This window comes from Cervus canadensis, chromosome 23, assembly GCF_019320065.1.
Source record: "Cervus canadensis isolate Bull #8, Minnesota chromosome 23, ASM1932006v1, whole genome shotgun sequence".
Classification (NCBI taxonomy): domain Eukaryota; kingdom Metazoa; phylum Chordata; class Mammalia; order Artiodactyla; family Cervidae; genus Cervus; species Cervus canadensis.
Genome location: NC_057408.1, coordinates 12176295 through 12192055, shown reverse-complemented (window position 1 = coordinate 12192055; position 15761 = coordinate 12176295). Strand labels below are relative to the sequence as shown.

At 44.5% G+C, this 15761-nt stretch overlaps 1 protein-coding gene across 2 annotated transcripts; it reads left to right on the top strand.

The window, feature by feature from the left end:
* Window positions 1-753: 753 nt before the first annotated feature.
* Window positions 754-15761, top strand: NARS1 (asparaginyl-tRNA synthetase 1). 2 transcript variants are annotated; one of them, XM_043444093.1, is made up of 15 exons: window positions 754-952; window positions 2073-2152; window positions 4289-4354; window positions 4454-4546; window positions 4628-4717; window positions 5593-5671; window positions 6523-6593; window positions 7961-8047; window positions 8425-8646; window positions 8760-8959; window positions 9383-9518; window positions 11122-11235; window positions 13264-13395; window positions 13733-13864; window positions 14614-15761. In XM_043444093.1, the coding sequence occupies exons 1-15, from the start codon at window positions 910-912 to the stop codon at window positions 14743-14745; spliced, it is 1677 nt and encodes a 558-aa protein (XP_043300028.1). In that variant the 5' UTR covers window positions 754-909; the 3' UTR covers window positions 14746-15761. The 2 variants fall into 2 exon arrangements, with proteins under 2 accessions (XP_043300028.1, XP_043300027.1); XM_043444092.1 differs by having other exon boundaries at window positions 755-952; window positions 2070-2152.

Below are 15761 nucleotides of genomic sequence, written 5' to 3'. Positions count from 1 at the left end.
TGAAGCTCAGGTTAAGCGCATTCAGCTGTAGTCACACAGCAAAAGGCAGAATCAGAACTCCAGATCTGAAGCCTCAGTTCTTTACACAGTGTTATTATGACCTTCCTAATGCTGATCTTTGTAAGTTAAAAATGGAAATACACCCTATAGAGGGAGGGGATATGTATACTCACTGCTGATTCAGACTGATGTAAGGCAGAAACCAACACAACGTTGTAAAGCAATCATCCTCCAATTTAAGATAATTTTTTAAAAAAATACACACTATAATCCAAGTAACACAGAATTACATTCCTAAATTCACTGAAGTTAGAAAGTTAAAGCGTCTTCATATTCAAGGTAGGCAATGAATGGGAGATAGGACTACCCCTAGCTCTGCCCCTCACCCCCACCACCGCCCCAGCTCGCGGCTGATGACGACATGAATCGTCGTTGATTTGATAACGACATAAATTCCACAAGCATCCCAGGATCTGGGATGAACCCCTGGGTCTGGTTTCCAGGAGGGCCTGACCGCGCCCACAGCCGGGGTGGGGCGGAACTGGGAGACCCAGCAGGGAAGTTGGGGAGATGGAGGCCGGAGGGATTGGGACTACAACGCTGCCCGGGGTGTCTCGTGGCCAAGGAGACCCCAGGCAAGACTGTGCCCCCTCGAGTCCCCAGAGCAGCCGGAAGGGAGGGGGTAGCCCGAAGGCGGCGCCGGAACCGGAAGTTGCCTCTGCCTGAACCGAAGATGGCGGCTGCGGCGCCGCTCGCCCTAGCTCCGTAACCTCCCGTAACCAATGGAGCCGCGACGCTGGGGTAACTTACGGCGACGGCTTCTGCGCGACGTTCGATGATGCAACCTTCGAGTTGAGGAGGCCGCCGGCGCACGCCGAGGGGAGACCAGGCGGCTGCGTGTTGGCGGCGATGTCCTTGGAGGTGGCCAGGGCGCCCGCAGGGATGGTGCTCGGTAAGTGAGGCCGGGGTCCGGGGGGATGTGAGTGGAGCCCCTGCCGCGGGCAGCCCCCGCGTTCCGGCCTAGTACAGCTCTCAGCGCCGCGCGCGCGGATGGAGGCAGGCGGGGAGGGCGGGCCGGGCCGGGCTTCTCCCGGGCGCGGCAGGCTCCCCGCGCGGTCCCGGTGAGGGAAAGCCCGTGATTCCGCTGAGAGAGGCCCGGACAGACCTCAGGGCCGCCCCCGAGTGTCTGCGTCTTCCGAGTGACCGTCAGGAGGGGGTATTCGAGAATGCCCCTCTCGCTCACCTGGGAGGCCATCTGGTGCAGTAGGAAAAGGAGAGGATGTAGGAGATCCGAAATGATGTCTCTGCCCGCTCACAGTTGTGAGGCTCTTGTGCAATTCGTTTACCTTCGGAGCTTTTGGTTTCCTTTAAAGGCCAGAGGAAACTGATGTTTATTTTGATTTTCTGTGCTCTGGCACCAGGATATCCGATTTATATATTTCATCCTCAGTAAGTACTTAAAGATATGCGTATCGTTTCCCTCATTTTACAGGCTCAGAAACAAGCCCAGAAAGGTTAAGTGAATTTTCCAGGGTCCCTGGCTGTTAAAGTGCAACGTCCCAGTTGGCCAGTCTGGCTAACTACAAAGCCCTTGCTTTGTTGTTGGGATTCAAGTAGATATTAATAGAAGAAGTATCGCAAAGGAAAATGATCAAAGTTCATTTTGAAAAGCTAAATTTGATCAGTCTCTTCTTACGGGATGGATGTCCTTGGATAGGGGAGTGGGAAAATAAACTGATATAATTTCTTTTGGACTTTGATACATTTTTAAAATTAAAATTTAAGAATCTTTTGGCTGCACCGCATGGCATGTGGGATCTCAGGGATCCCAGGATGGAACCCACACCCCCTGCATTTCCAGTCCTGGATTCCCAGCACTGGATTTCCAGTCCCTAATGGAGCATGCAGTTGTAACTACTGGGCCAGCAGGGAAGTCCCTGGAATTTGATAATTTTCACTGATCAGATACATGTTCTGTTTACAAAGATAAAGAATGGATAAAGTAGCTGCAGTATGAGGTGACTTAATTACTGACCAAACGAGTAACTTATTGTCTTTTTGTAAAACAGCAGAGCTGTATGTCTCCGACCGAGAGGGAAATGATGCTACCGGTGATGGAACCAAGGAGAAACCTTTTAAAACAGGCCTTAAGGTAGTGCCTCTTCCTCACTAGGAAAACGACTTTGTATTTATTAATGATTCCTGCCAGTTACTATATGACTTGTCAGGAGTTTTATCTCAAGCACTAGATTTGAAGAGAACTTTCGGGAAAGGGCAAGTAAGGGGTGTATACAGGTATGTAGCTTTAAGGATATTAGATGCTGTATACCTAAAGTTATTTGAACTTTCTTTTGGTGGGGAGGGGAACACATGCCTTGAGGCTTGTGGGATCTTTAGTTCTCCGGCCAGTGATTGAACCGAGGCCCTTGGCAGTGAAAGCACTGGATTTCCAGTCCCTAACCACTGGGAATTCCCCTTAAACATTTTAAATAGGTGCCTTCTTTTCTTCCTTACCATCAGCATTGCATCATGGAATTTTTCTCTCCAATGAATCAAATGATCAGTTTTTTAGTTCTTGTAGAGATAAAAATTATCTTCCCATAGTCATTCTGAGTTTATTCCAATCATTTCTTCCAAACTGACTCCTCAGAGTTCTCTTGGTGAATTTACCACTTGAATCCAGGTGTGATCTTGAACCTTGAGATTGAGGAACCTGATTTATATCAGTACCAAGAAAGGGACCCATTCCTCAGAACAGACTCTCAGGATTTCATGAGTCTGGAGCCTAAAGCCAGGATGCTAATTTAACAGTAAATTATTATTTCTCAGGGTAGTAGAATCCATTAGTAAGTTTAGCATGTTCTCTAAGCCAACTTACATGAAAGGCCAAATACAGTTCAGATGAGTTCTTCAAGAGCTTGGACTCAGGACGTGGGTATCTGATTGTATCAGGTTACGGTGTAGGGCTAGGAAGCCTTCCCTCTGAAGGTATCTGTGGCCTTGCCTGTTGACTGGAATGGCTACAGCTGCCACAGAAGGAAGCTGGATCGTGCCCTGTCCCAGGGCGGCACCAGGAAGAGCACTGCCCTGACTTTGCTGTGTATCCGTGGCCGGCCAGTCCCCTTCTTGGGAGCTGTGTTACAGTATTTGTTTAGGTCATTAGCAAGTGTTCCTGTCCAGGACCACTGGCTCCTCTTTTAGCTCATGCTCTGATTATGTTTTGGTGTGTCAAACACGGATCTTACTTTTTAAACCTTAGCGGAAAGACTCTTATTTCAGATTGTTGGGGTGATTCCCCAAAACTGACAGTAGTGTTTAGATGAATGTATGCTGTTAGCAAAAAGTGTGCCAATCTGATTTGGAGAATTACACTTAGGTTCTTTCAATGTGTAATAGCAAAGAAGGAGTCAGTACAGACTGTCAGGTAGTAAATCAATTCTTAGTGATTTACAAACTTCTTACAAAGTCTGATTGTTAAAAGGAGAAGCTGAACTCTGTTGGATGTTTCCAAAAGATCCAGGTTCCCTCCTCCTCTCTAGCAGTAATTGAGTTGAGACTGGTGTTCAATCAAGATGAAAAGTATTTTTCAGGTTTGGAAACGAGATCTTTAGAAAAGATTCCTTTTCATAAGCTTCAGGTGTTAAACTAGAGACAACAACTCATTATGTTTCTTGATTGATGATAACTTAGGAGCAGATTTGAAGGAATATTTGAAGCAATTAATAAAATACTTATTTTTTATATACTTCCAACCATCTATTTTTTTAGAAAAGAATATAAACTGTAAGATATCAAATGATAGGGTGGCATCAGATATGTTCCAGTATTGGTGAAAAGGGGGTACATATTCTACACACGGGAATTTTTCCAGTTAAACGAGACAGACTTCTGTGTAGCTGACCACTGTGTTGAGAGTTTCTGAAATGACTTGCCTGGATCCTTGGTGAGGATTAGCCACCCAGAGGCGCTCTGCAGTTGGCCTTCGCTGTTAGCTGTGCCTTCTGTTGTCAGCATGCTTCCTGCTGGTCCCTGTGGCCTCTTAAAATCTGCTGCTTCTTGTTCACTAGTATGGGAAACTATATGGATGGTCTCCTTTAAGTACAGTCTTCTTAGTACGTTCAGCCGTGCCTTCTATCAGCATTGACCTTTGGCTGGTGGGGTCTTTATGTTTTCTTCTGGGCTCTTGATAATGTTCTAGGTGATTGAAGTTACCTCGTGAGTCAGGAGTTATCTTAATTTTAAACATTGCATGATGTTAAAGGAATGTCCTTTTTCTCCCTTCCCCAAGGCTTTGATGACAGTTGGAAAAGAACCCTTTCCTACCATTTATGTAGATTCACAAAAAGAAAATGAGGTAAGGTGAACCCGAAACGTTACAGAATCTGATTTTGTGAAGAAATTTCCACTAGAATACAGTGGTCTTGAAAGCGCTGACTGCCTGTTTGCCCTCCAGAGGTGGGATGTTATCTCTAAGTCCCAGATGAAGAACATCAGGAAGCTGTGGCACAGGGAGCAGATGAAGAGTGAGTCCCGGGAGAAGAAGGAGGTGAGCAGCGCGTGCTGTGGGCGCCTTTCGGTTTAGGACCCCAGATGCCGTGCTAACGGATTGCCCGCTCACTCAAACTAGGCAGAAGACAACTTGCGAAGAGAGAAGAACCTGGAAGAAGCAAAGAAGATCACCATTAAAAACGACCCAAGTCTTCCAGAGCCGAAATGTGTGAGTGTGACGCATGTTGTTTCACGTGTGGTGGGCCCACGGGTCCCCCTGTGTCTGAGGAGCGTCTGCCTGCTCTGGCCTTTGCAGTGTTCGTCTTTTCTTTCAGAAGGGGGAGAGAGCGGTAGTGCTGGAGAGTTGTGAGTCTGGTCCTTGGGCTCACTTTTTAATAAAATTGAGTAATCGCCATGTTGAACACATTCTGTCCCCACTGAAAGCTGCCAACTGTGGCATCCAGGCCCGGTGGGCTGTGGTTACCCTCCCTGGGGCAGTTTACTCACCGTAAAAGGAGGAGGTTGAAATCCATTATTCTCATGACCTCTTAAGAGAAAAAGGTTTTTGTGTTTGTTTTTTTTTAATTGGATTATATCTATGTTCTTTCTGGAAGAGAATAGTTATTACTGCTACTGAGCTGTTGTGTTTTTCTTGCTTCCTTAGTGAGGGAGCTGTGTGCTCGGCCACACCCGCCAGCCCCTTCCTCCCCGCCCCCCGTCCCCCAGATGAAAGCCAGCCTTGGTAGCTTCCACCTCCCAGGGTGCCAGGAGGGTCCGTGAGGTCAGGGAAGGGGCTCTGTGTGGGCTAGGGTTGTTGCTGCCATGAATTTCATTGATTCACTGACTTGAGCAATATCTGAAGTTCTGGGTGTTTCTCTCGGCCAGTTTTGCACTAAGACAAAGAAGACCTGGATTTTTTTTTTTTAACTCCTCTGGCATGGTGAGATTTTTTGACCGTAACATGCAGTCAAGTGGGTATCTGCAGTTTTACATCATTTTTGGTTTTTTTTAAACACTTTACTGCCATCCATCCGATATTCATGACAAAGTTGGTATGTGATGAATGACATGCTGGGTCAAACATTATTTACGTTAACTTGACAGGTGAAGATTCGGGAACTAGAAGGATATAGAGGCCAAAGGGTAAAGGTATTTGGCTGGGTCCACAGGCTGCGTCGGCAAGGTAACTGGCATGGTTGTACTTTTCTCTCTTTAATTTTCAATATGCCTAGTCTTAAATGAAGAACATGAGGAAAAGCATTTATTGGAGGGTATTTTTGTTTGGGAATGCTAGCTCTTCAAAGGAAACAGTGACTGGTATCCTAAGTTCATTCTTTTAATACAACTATTGAAAGTTTAAAAATTATTTAAATGTTGCTTAACTGTAATGGATACAATCAGTTGTATCCTTTGATCCTGGAAACAATCATCAGGAGGTATCCAGGAAATATTTGTTGAACTGAATTGAATTATGTAATGAAAAGCAGGGGGTACATTACAGCAAGTGCAGAGCCAAACCTGAAACTTGGCTGGTGTCAGTGATGTTGATTTTTATGACTAGCATATTTGTACTTGGTCCTGATGTTTTGCTTTCTCTTTTTATTATTATTTTTTTGCATGTTTTTTATTGTAAGTGGTTATCAAATGCTTCATAAAAAAAGAAACGGGGCTTAAAAAGCCACGCGTGCTTCTGTGTGGCTGTGTGTATCACCCTCCACGGAACGCACTGTGCTGGGCGTTGCAGGGGACGCGGGCGTGAAGGAGGCTCGGCCCCTCGACTCAGATGTTTATGTCTTGCCTTCCCATGATGCTGTGGGTCAGGAGGCTCGCGTGGGGTTTGAAAATCAGTAAAGAAGGTAAAATACTTTGCAGATACCGAGTAGTGACACTGCTTCAAAGGAACGAGGCCCCGTAGGAGGTTTGGATTTTCCACATTTAGACTTGGCAGTTCCTTCATAGAAGATTAAATTATGAGAAAGTGCTTCCAGGCGCCTCAAGAACAGTCCGGCTGAACTTCCTCTTTCTCGTTTTTAGGAAAGAATTTAATGTTTCTAGTGTTGCGGGACGGTACGGGTTTTCTCCAGTGTGTCTTGTCAGATGATTTGGTAAACATTTTCTCATATTTACGATGGCTGAATATTTGATTTTTTCAGTAGTTTCCTTTATTGTTAGTTTAGGGAATTTGGGCATCTGGATACTTACTTTAAACTGTTACTGTGGGAAATGTCAAACATCTCAAAAATGGAACAGCAGGAGGAAACCGCCCAGGCTCCTCTCTCAGCCTCAGTAATGTCTCAGTTAGGCTGTGACCGAGTGCCGTGAACTGGGGGGCATGGGAACAACGGAAGTTTATGTCTCACGGTTCTAGTGGTTGGAAGTCCAGATCAGGCTGCCGGCACGGTCAGGTTCTGGTGAGGGCCGTCTTCCAGGTTGCAGACTGCCCACTTCCTGTTATATCCTCATCCTTGCAGAGAAGGGAAGGCATTAGTCCCGTTCATGAGGGCTGCACCCTCATGCCCTGATGTAATCCTCACTACCTCTCAAAGGCCCCACCTGACAGCAGGAAAGGGTTTAATCGTAGGGATTTGGGAGGGATACACATTAAGTCTTCAGCAACTAATAACTAATATATTCCCAATTCTGTTTACTCCTCCCCCCTTTTATCTCCCAGACATCATATTTCATGTAAACATACTTGCATATGCTGCCCCAGGAAGAAATATTTTTCATATAACCACATAATCATTATCACACCCCCTCCCCGAAAAAATATCCAGTCAGATTCTCCCAGTTGATGCATAATGTCTTTTTACAGTTGGTTAGTTAGAATGAGGATCTGAACAAGAACTACATGTTGCCTACAGTTGATAATGTCTCTGAAATCTCTCTCAATCTATAGCAGTTCTCCCCTTTCATTCTCTTCTGTCACATTCCCCCATGCCATTTATTGGAAAAAATTGGGTCATTTGTCCTGTGGGACTTGCCACATTCTGGATTTGGTCGATTGCATCATAAGGTGTAAATGTTCCTCTATCCTTTGTGTTTCTTACAAGCTGGAGGTTAGGTCTGATCAGATTCAGGTCTTTTTAATATAACTACTGCATGGACATAGCTGTCTTCTTTCAATTACATCACATGATGAATCACATAATTCCAGTCATCCTTATAATTAATGGACTCAGGTGTTGATGGCCTGATCCCTCCCTTATAAAGTTCTCCTTCACTTTTTTAAAGAGATGTGGACTAGTGCTATTCATGCATGTGTGTGTGTGTGTGTGTGTGTGTGTGTGTGTGTATAAAGGATGTATGCACATATGTGTGTGTCTGTATAAACATTTGATTGAATGGTGTCTTTTATTTTGCTAGTTTTGGACTAGATAACTTGTTTATAAATAATCCCCTTTGCTTTCTATTTGGTAGAATATGTTACTATAAATGTGAGCAACTGAATTTGAACTTGATCTTTCTGTAGTGTCAGTGTTACAACGGTGTTGTCTTGTCCACTGAGAGCAGCGTTGCAGTGTATGGAATGCTGAATCTTACCCCGAAGGGCAAGCAGGTGAGTGTGTTGAGTTTCTCAGAGAAGAGTGGTATGCTTGTTGCTTTTAGTGTCTTTTTTTTTTTGGAATTTAGCATTATAAATATAAAGATGTGATGCACTTGCTAACTTTAGAGTGCCTTTGCCTTTTCCAGTGAAATACATGTGCCATACAGCTTGTATGATGTAACAATCTCAGTGATTTCCAGCCTGAAGAATTACTGAATAATCTTCAAGGGCGAGAATAACTTGCTGTTTATATGTGAATAATTTTTTAGACCCAGTAATTAAATATGAGCTTACTGAAACTGTTGACACAAGTGAGAATCCCTCACCCTGTACATTCTCTGTTTCCTTCTCCCTCCCTTTCTTCCTCCCCACCCCGTTTAAAACGGTAGGCTCCGGGGGGCCACGAGCTGAGCTGTGACTTCTGGGAACTGATTGGGTTGGCCCCCGCCGGAGGCGCTGACAACTTGATCAACGAGGAGTCTGACGTCGACGTCCAGCTCAACAACAGACACATGATGATCCGGGGGGAGAACATGTCGAAGATCCTGAAGGCGCGCTCCGTGGTCACCAGGTGCTTCAGAGACCACTTCTTCGACAGGGGGTACCACGAAGTGAGTGTGCGTGGGTCACCCTCTGCAGACGATGCCTTTTGGCATGGTTGAACTTGAGCCCCGGTGCTCACGGAAGGCCTCTGTTTACCCCTTTCCTGTTTGTTTGCACACAGATTACTCCTCCAACGTTAGTGCAAACACAGGTGGAAGGCGGTGCCACACTCTTCAAGCTGGACTACTTTGGGGAAGAGGCATATCTGACCCAGTCCTCTCAGCTCTACCTGGAGACCTGCATTCCTGCTCTGGGGGATGTCTTTTGTATCGCACAGTCATACAGGGCGGAACAGTCCAGAACACGAAGGCACCTGGCTGAGTATGTGGTTGTCTTTTTGCTTTTGTTTTAAATTTTGTTTTCTGAGAAAACCTGTTCAGAGAAGCAGTCTTCATGGAGGTACATGACAGTCTGTGTAAAACCTCTGAAGTATTAAGAGGTTTTATAAAGGGCACTTGAATGAGTTCATGGAAACTGTCCAAGAAGTTCTGCCTCTTAGGTCATAGCTCACGAAGGTCTGTTGATTTGCTGTCTCTTGATCCTTTATGTGTTGGGGAATAAGCAAGAAATCATTAAGAAGGGGGGAAAGGAAGTCAGGTGGGCTAAAATGAATTTGCAGAGTTGGGAGTTGATTAGCAAGGTGGGAGTTTTACTTTTATGGACAGCTTCCTAGCATTAAGATCCTTGGTTGAGAGAAACTTAGTGGGAAGAAGGGCAGCTCTGAGCTAGTGTCGTGTTCCTCAGATACACTCATGTGGAAGCTGAGTGTCCTTTCCTGACCTTCGAGGAGCTCCTGAGCCGACTGGAGGACTTGGTGTGTGACGTGGTCGATAGAGTCTTGAAGTCACCTGCAGGAAGCATAGTGCGTGACCTCAACCCGGTAGGTCTGCCGTCGTATGGTAACACGAAATGAGGATTCTGTTTTAGAAGGCAGCAAAGTCCACATTCTTGATTTTTATAGATTTAATAGTTTGGTGAGCTTTGAAATAAATGACTTTTTTTGAATTGCAGTTGGTGTATAACATATCACATTTAGGCGTACACCGTAATGCTTCGAGACACATACATTAGCAAATGGGGCTTCCCTGTTGGCCCAGTGGTTGAGGGCCCACCTGCCCCTGCAGGGGACATGGGTTCGATCTCCAGTCTGGGAGGATTCCGTATGCCTCGGGGCTATGGGGCCTGCACACCACAACTGCTGAAGCCCACATGCGCCAGAGCGTGTGCCCCAATAACGCAGACCCAGCGCAGCCAGAAACATAAAATTTAAAAACAGAAAATGACCCCCACGCCACACCTAGTTACAGCTTTTTTCTTGTGATGCAACCTTTCAAGATCCTTTCTTACCAGCTTTCAAATGTATAGTACAGTATTACTGATTATAGTCACCATGTCATACGTTACATCCTATTGGGACTTAACTTCTTTTGTATCTGGAAGTTTGTACTTTTTGATCCCCTTCACCCATTACCAGACTGATATTTTGAAGACTAAAATTGGATACTAGTTATTGCCAATAATTTCATAGTATTTTAACTTACATAGAAAGTTGGTATGTCTTTTCCACTTTTAGGGATGTCCAGTGTTTGGGGGGTTTTTTTGACTGCACTGCATGGCTTGTGGGATCTTAGTTCCAGCTGGACCCTTGGCAGTGGAAATGCAGAGTCCTAACTACTGGACTGTCAGAGAATTCCCCGAATTGCTTTTAAGTCTGAAAGAACTTTTTTTAAGGTTTAAAAGTAGTATTTATTTCTGAAAAGTTAACATGTGCATAATAGGAAGCCTAAAAAACACAAGATGCAAAAAGCAAAGTCATTCATAATCACAAGCAGTTTTCCATTTGATGAGTCCTTCTAGCTCTTAGGTGTGTATTTTCACAACTAAGCATCCGTTTTTATATAATTAAGATCATAGTTATGTATCACACTGTTTCACACATCATGAATATTTACCGTTTCAAAATCCCAAAGCTATGAATATTTTGATAAACAAGAATGCACTATACCAGCTCAATCTGGAAGGTAAAAGAATGTAATCCAGCCTTTCTTGGTGACAAAAATGGCAATAGGCCTTTAGACAAAGATATTGGCAGAGTTAGGATTAAAATTCCCTTAATGGCCAATTAAAAATGAGACCTAAATCAACAGAGTACACAAAGTATAATGCTTCTAAGAGGATTCATTATCTGATCCAAACTATTGAAAGTATTGACAAGGAGGTATGTTTCCATTAAATTAATTACTTAATAGTGCATTCCTATAGTACCAAGAAATGTGCACACATCAGTGGTTATCATCAAAACACAAACGTAAACACGTCCACACGCACCCCTCCCTTTATGCTTCTGCCCCTCTGTTGCCAGCGTGAATGAGCAAGTCTTGCCGTTCGTCAAGTCATATCCAATGATAATGGTAAATAGCGTCTCTTGAAATGTTCGTGTGAATGTTTCTTTATGTACACCGTGTTTTTCCTTTCTACTGTAGAATTTTAAGCCCCCTAAACGGCCTTTCAAACGGATGAACTATTCAGATGCTATTGTGTGGCTGAAAGAACACAACATAAAGAAAGAAGATGGAACCTTCTATGAATTTGGAGAGGTATGAAATCCTCTGTAGTCACTGTGTCAAAGGGAGCCTTGTGCTTAAGTGGATTGCTCCTTCTGGTCACCAGTAATGTAGGAGGCATCTGCTTGTTGTTAAATGATAACCACAGACCCTCCTTCTTGGGCTAGTGTGAGGATCCATGGCTCAGGTATAGAGTGGACGTTAGGGCAGTGCCTTTCTGTGGTCTTCAGTACACATTAGCCAGTTTGTGGCCTTCACACCCCATCCTTTGTCTCATTCCTCTTCCATAAGTCCATGTTCTTACTAGCTCTAGTTGTAATCCTCTAGACTGGCAGGACGCTTCAGATCATTCTGAACTTTGACATCACATGCAAAGTGTTGCCATGTGTGTATGTTTGTTTTGGTTTTCTGGAGAAAGTAACTGACTTTCAAAAAAGGATGAAAAGTGAAAGTGTTAGTTACTCAGTCATGTCTGGCTCTGTGCTTCCTCATGGATTATAGCCCACAGGCTCCTCTGTCCATGGGATTTCCCAGGCAAGAATATTTCCTTCCCCCCAAACAGTGAATTAAAACTCCTTCGAATGGAGGAGGTTCAAAGAAGAAAATAGCCAGTGGTTAAAATGTAAAACCAGGAGAGAAGGCTTTGATGGGGAAGGTGGCCCAGCGCCGCAGATACACTGAGCATGTCTGTCTTGCCCAGGACCACCTTCCCAGCACTGTTTGTGGGAATAGGTTATTAACACTATTCCAAACCCTCTTCCTTGTGCATTTAACCACTCCTTACATAGTATTTACAAATCTCTTTTACAAATGAAATGTGTGATTTTTGTTTCATTTTTAGAAAGAAATTACAGAGAGAGGACAGGGTACTAGGCTTATATAAATTACTTTGTTTCATGAATTCGGTTGACCTTGTGTAAAACCAGATTCTGTGCTGAAAACCTGAGTGCTATCACCACCTAGTACAGCAAGGTGGTGGGGTTGAGTGGAAAGAACGTGAGCCCCCCAGGCTTCAATCCTACCCCTGTCCTTGCTGCTGAGCAAGAGGCTAGCGACCCCGCTGTCTGATCCCGTCTCTGCCTTGGAGGTGACGTCCGCTTGCAAAGTCAGAGGACCTACTGAACTCAGTGCCCGGCAGGCAGCCCTCCAAGCCTGTCAGCATTTCCTCTCCATGTCAGCTAGGATAGAGCAGAGGTCTTCAGACCCTGAGACGTGCAGGGAGACCCTTTTCCTGTAGTTAAGTTGTACTCGTGACTAGTACCTAAAGAGCTCACCTCCTTTTTCCTACCTGGACTGTAGAGGGCGCAGGGCTCCAGGGAGAGCTTGCAAACCACTGTGCCCGGCGATGGGGGAGCTCCCTCAGTTCTTAACCTTAAATCAATCAGTCTTGCCCCATTCTCTCCAATCAGTTTTTACTGGGACAAGTTTTTTTCAGTTTGAACTTGAATTTATGTGTGGTTTACTGAAGGATACGTGAGCAGAAAACAGATTAACTTGATTCATCATCATCTAACCTCTCTTGGCTAACTGCTCCAGGTGTGGTTACACTTATAAATTCGACACTGGTTATTTGTCTTACAGCCGTGTCTTAGGACTGTTGAAGGCATGCAGATTTATTGTAACAGGAAAGGAGCGGAGATAACAGGGGAAGTTAAAGATGGGTGTTATTAATAACATGGTGTGTGTGTGTAGATCAATGATGTTGTGAAGCATCTGCTGATTATCCTACACCTTATGGGACTGGGTGGACTGTGTTTGCTTCAGACCCAGATAAAACTGGCCACTGGAAAGGGATAATGGAGCAGTATATCACCCCCCCAGCGTGTGTGTCTTGGTGTGTTTTCATTCCTCGTGTGACGTGGCCCAGGTGTAATGTAGGAAGAGGCAGATCTGCTTACAGAGATGGTCCCTTACATCCGTGTGGTCACGGGTTATGGGGTGGACGTGTGTCTGGGCTCTGTTGGGTGAGTAGGATGATGGACTGCCGCTGGATCAGAGAGCTGCTTCTGCCAAGGCGCCTTTGGAGGCGTCGATGTTCATGAAGCCCCTGTCTAACCTCAGGACATCCCGGAAGCTCCGGAGAGGCTGATGACGGACACCATCAACGAGCCCATCCTGCTGTGTCGCTTTCCCGTGGAGATCAAGTCCTTCTACATGCAGCGCTGTCCCGAGGACCCCCGCCTCACCGAATCTGTCAGTCCAGGGCTCAGATAGTGATTTTACCTTTGGAGGGTAGAGGGATGGTGAGGGGGTGGTGGGGTGGGGGCTGAGGGGGGCCACTGCAGTAACATACAGCTCACAGCAAGTATTTTATTATAAATCTTCCAACATTTCAAGAAGTGTTTTCTGCCCTCTTACTGTGTTTAACCCGCCTCATTGAATTATAGCATTTGAGTCATATTTGAGTTTGGCACGATCATCAGACGCTTTTAGTGATTTCCATTGAAACTCTAGAGCAGCACCGTGACTGACAGCATGGTCTCAGTCAAAACACAGCAAGTAAGACTGTTTTATTTGCTCATTCTGAAAGGTCGACGTGTTGATGCCCAACGTTGGTGAGATTGTGGGCGGCTCCATGCGTATCTGGGATAATGAAGAGATCCTGGCAGGTTACAAAAGAGAAGGGATTGACCCCACTCCCTATTACTGGTACACGGACCAGGTAAAAACTATTTTATTAAATAAGCCCTTCAGTGCTTTTTCAGTATAATAGTTCTGTGTGTATTGAGATCATCAGAAGGGGAGAATTCAGGTTGGTACGTTAGCATGTGAATGAGCTGTGTTCAGTCTCGTGGTTTTAACAGTGTGGCATGTGAGTATTGCGCGTTTTGTCTTTGGCCACTAGCATGTTAACTTAATTTGAAAACCTGTTAACTGCTGGCCTCGCTTGTTGCTATTGAGTTTTTAAAAATGTGTCATTAGATCCTACTAATATCTAGTCGTTCCTTTTCTTCTGATACACAGATATTAGCTTAATTTGAAGTGTGAAATCCCTTCTTTCTAGGGTGTTAAATCCCTGGTTTATTTTTCATATCAAAATATTTTTTCCCATGTGGTCCATGAAGGAGTGTAGCTTAAGGGTTGAATTCCTTGTTTATTTTTGGCTGCGCTGGGTCTTTGTTGTGGAGCACAGGCTTCTCATTGCGGTGGCATCTCTTGTCACGGAGCGCGGGCTTCAGTAGCTGCAGTGCCCGGGCTTAGCTGCTCCTGAGCGCGTGGGATCTTCTCGGGCCAGGATCAAACCCGTGTCCCCAGCATTGGCAGGCAGGTTCTTAACCACTGGATCCGCAGGGAAGTCCAGGGGTTATCCCTTAACCACCATAAGCTGACTCATTTTACAGCAGAAAACTTTCACTATTTTAGACAAAATTGTAAAGTCAGTCTTTATTCCTCTGTCTCTCTTTCTAACAGAGAAAGTATGGCACGTGTCCACATGGTGGCTATGGCCTGGGCTTGGAACGATTCTTGACCTGGATTCTGGACAGATACCACATCCGAGATGTGTGCTTGTACCCTCGGTTTGTCCAGCGCTGCAAGCCGTGACCGGTTCCCCCCTCCGCCCCTCGACCCCCAGAGCTTTAAGGAAAGAGCATGGTTCATGGAAGGAACAGACTGCCTCTTAAAAACAAAAAAACAAAATCTTCCCCCCGCCTTTTTTTTATTTCACTGGGGTATGTCCGTTTCTGTTTTCTTTTTTATTCCTGCTACCACAGAAAGCAATTCAGAACATTTTGAATATCAAGTAACATCGATGTTACCATTTTAAGAAAAAAATACCCGTTAAAAAGTTTGGGAGAAACTCTGGCATGTAACTCTGCAGTTAGGAGTATGTCTCAGCGCTTTATCCACCTTTAGGTTGTAATCTTTATGTCGTATGTACCACATATATCATTAAATAATTTTAAATTATGATCTGAGACATTCCAGTAATTTAATCTCTGTCCTTTTAAGTGTAACTGGAATTCTTTTAATTTATATCACTTTATTGTATCAATGAGTTCAACACCTTGGGGAAAAATTGACAATATGCTGTAAAAATCTGCTAGTATTAGAACAGAGCATAAATCAGCAGATATGGGAATGATATGACTACAGTCTTTTGCATCAGTTGTGAATCTTTTCTAAATCTCATAGCTGCGTATAACTCTAAAGCATACAAACTGGTGTGGAAGAATTTGTAAAAATGGAATTGCCTTGAACAGTTCGAAGTGACAGCAAATTTTTTGTTTTCTGGCACATCAGTGAGCAGCTTTCTTTGCTGCATTAGTTTAAACTAAAGAGGCAGGGTGATCTTCTGTCTATCCTGATAGTTCCAGAGTAGTTCAGAACAGAAGTTCCCAAAGTGTTTGCAGCTGCCATCTTAAGGACAACACTCCGTGGTTGTTGGAGTCACCCCACACACTGTGTCTTTAGATCTAATCTCTCTTACCTTATTAACTCTCAGGCTTATTGAATGGCTTCCTTTCAGGTTTGGTTAATTTCTCCCCTCAAATGCATGTCAATGTATTCTCAGTAAGCTGTATTCCCAGCAATCAATAAATGGCCACACATAAAAACTC

What these genes read in the sequence shown, in the direction of transcription:
- NARS1 (XM_043444092.1), top strand. Translation starts at nt 910, where the DNA reads ATGTCCTTGGAGGTGGCCAGGGCGCCCGCAGGGATGGTGCTCG. An exon ending in ATTCACAAAAAGAAAATGAG is followed by an intron (nt 4,355 to 4,453) that starts GTAAGGTGAACC and finishes TTTGCCCTCCAG; the next exon opens with AGGTGGGATGTTATCTCTAA. An exon ending in GTGTCTTGTCAGATGATTTG is followed by an intron (nt 6,594 to 7,960) that starts GTAAACATTTTC and finishes ATCTTTCTGTAG; the next exon opens with TGTCAGTGTTACAACGGTGT.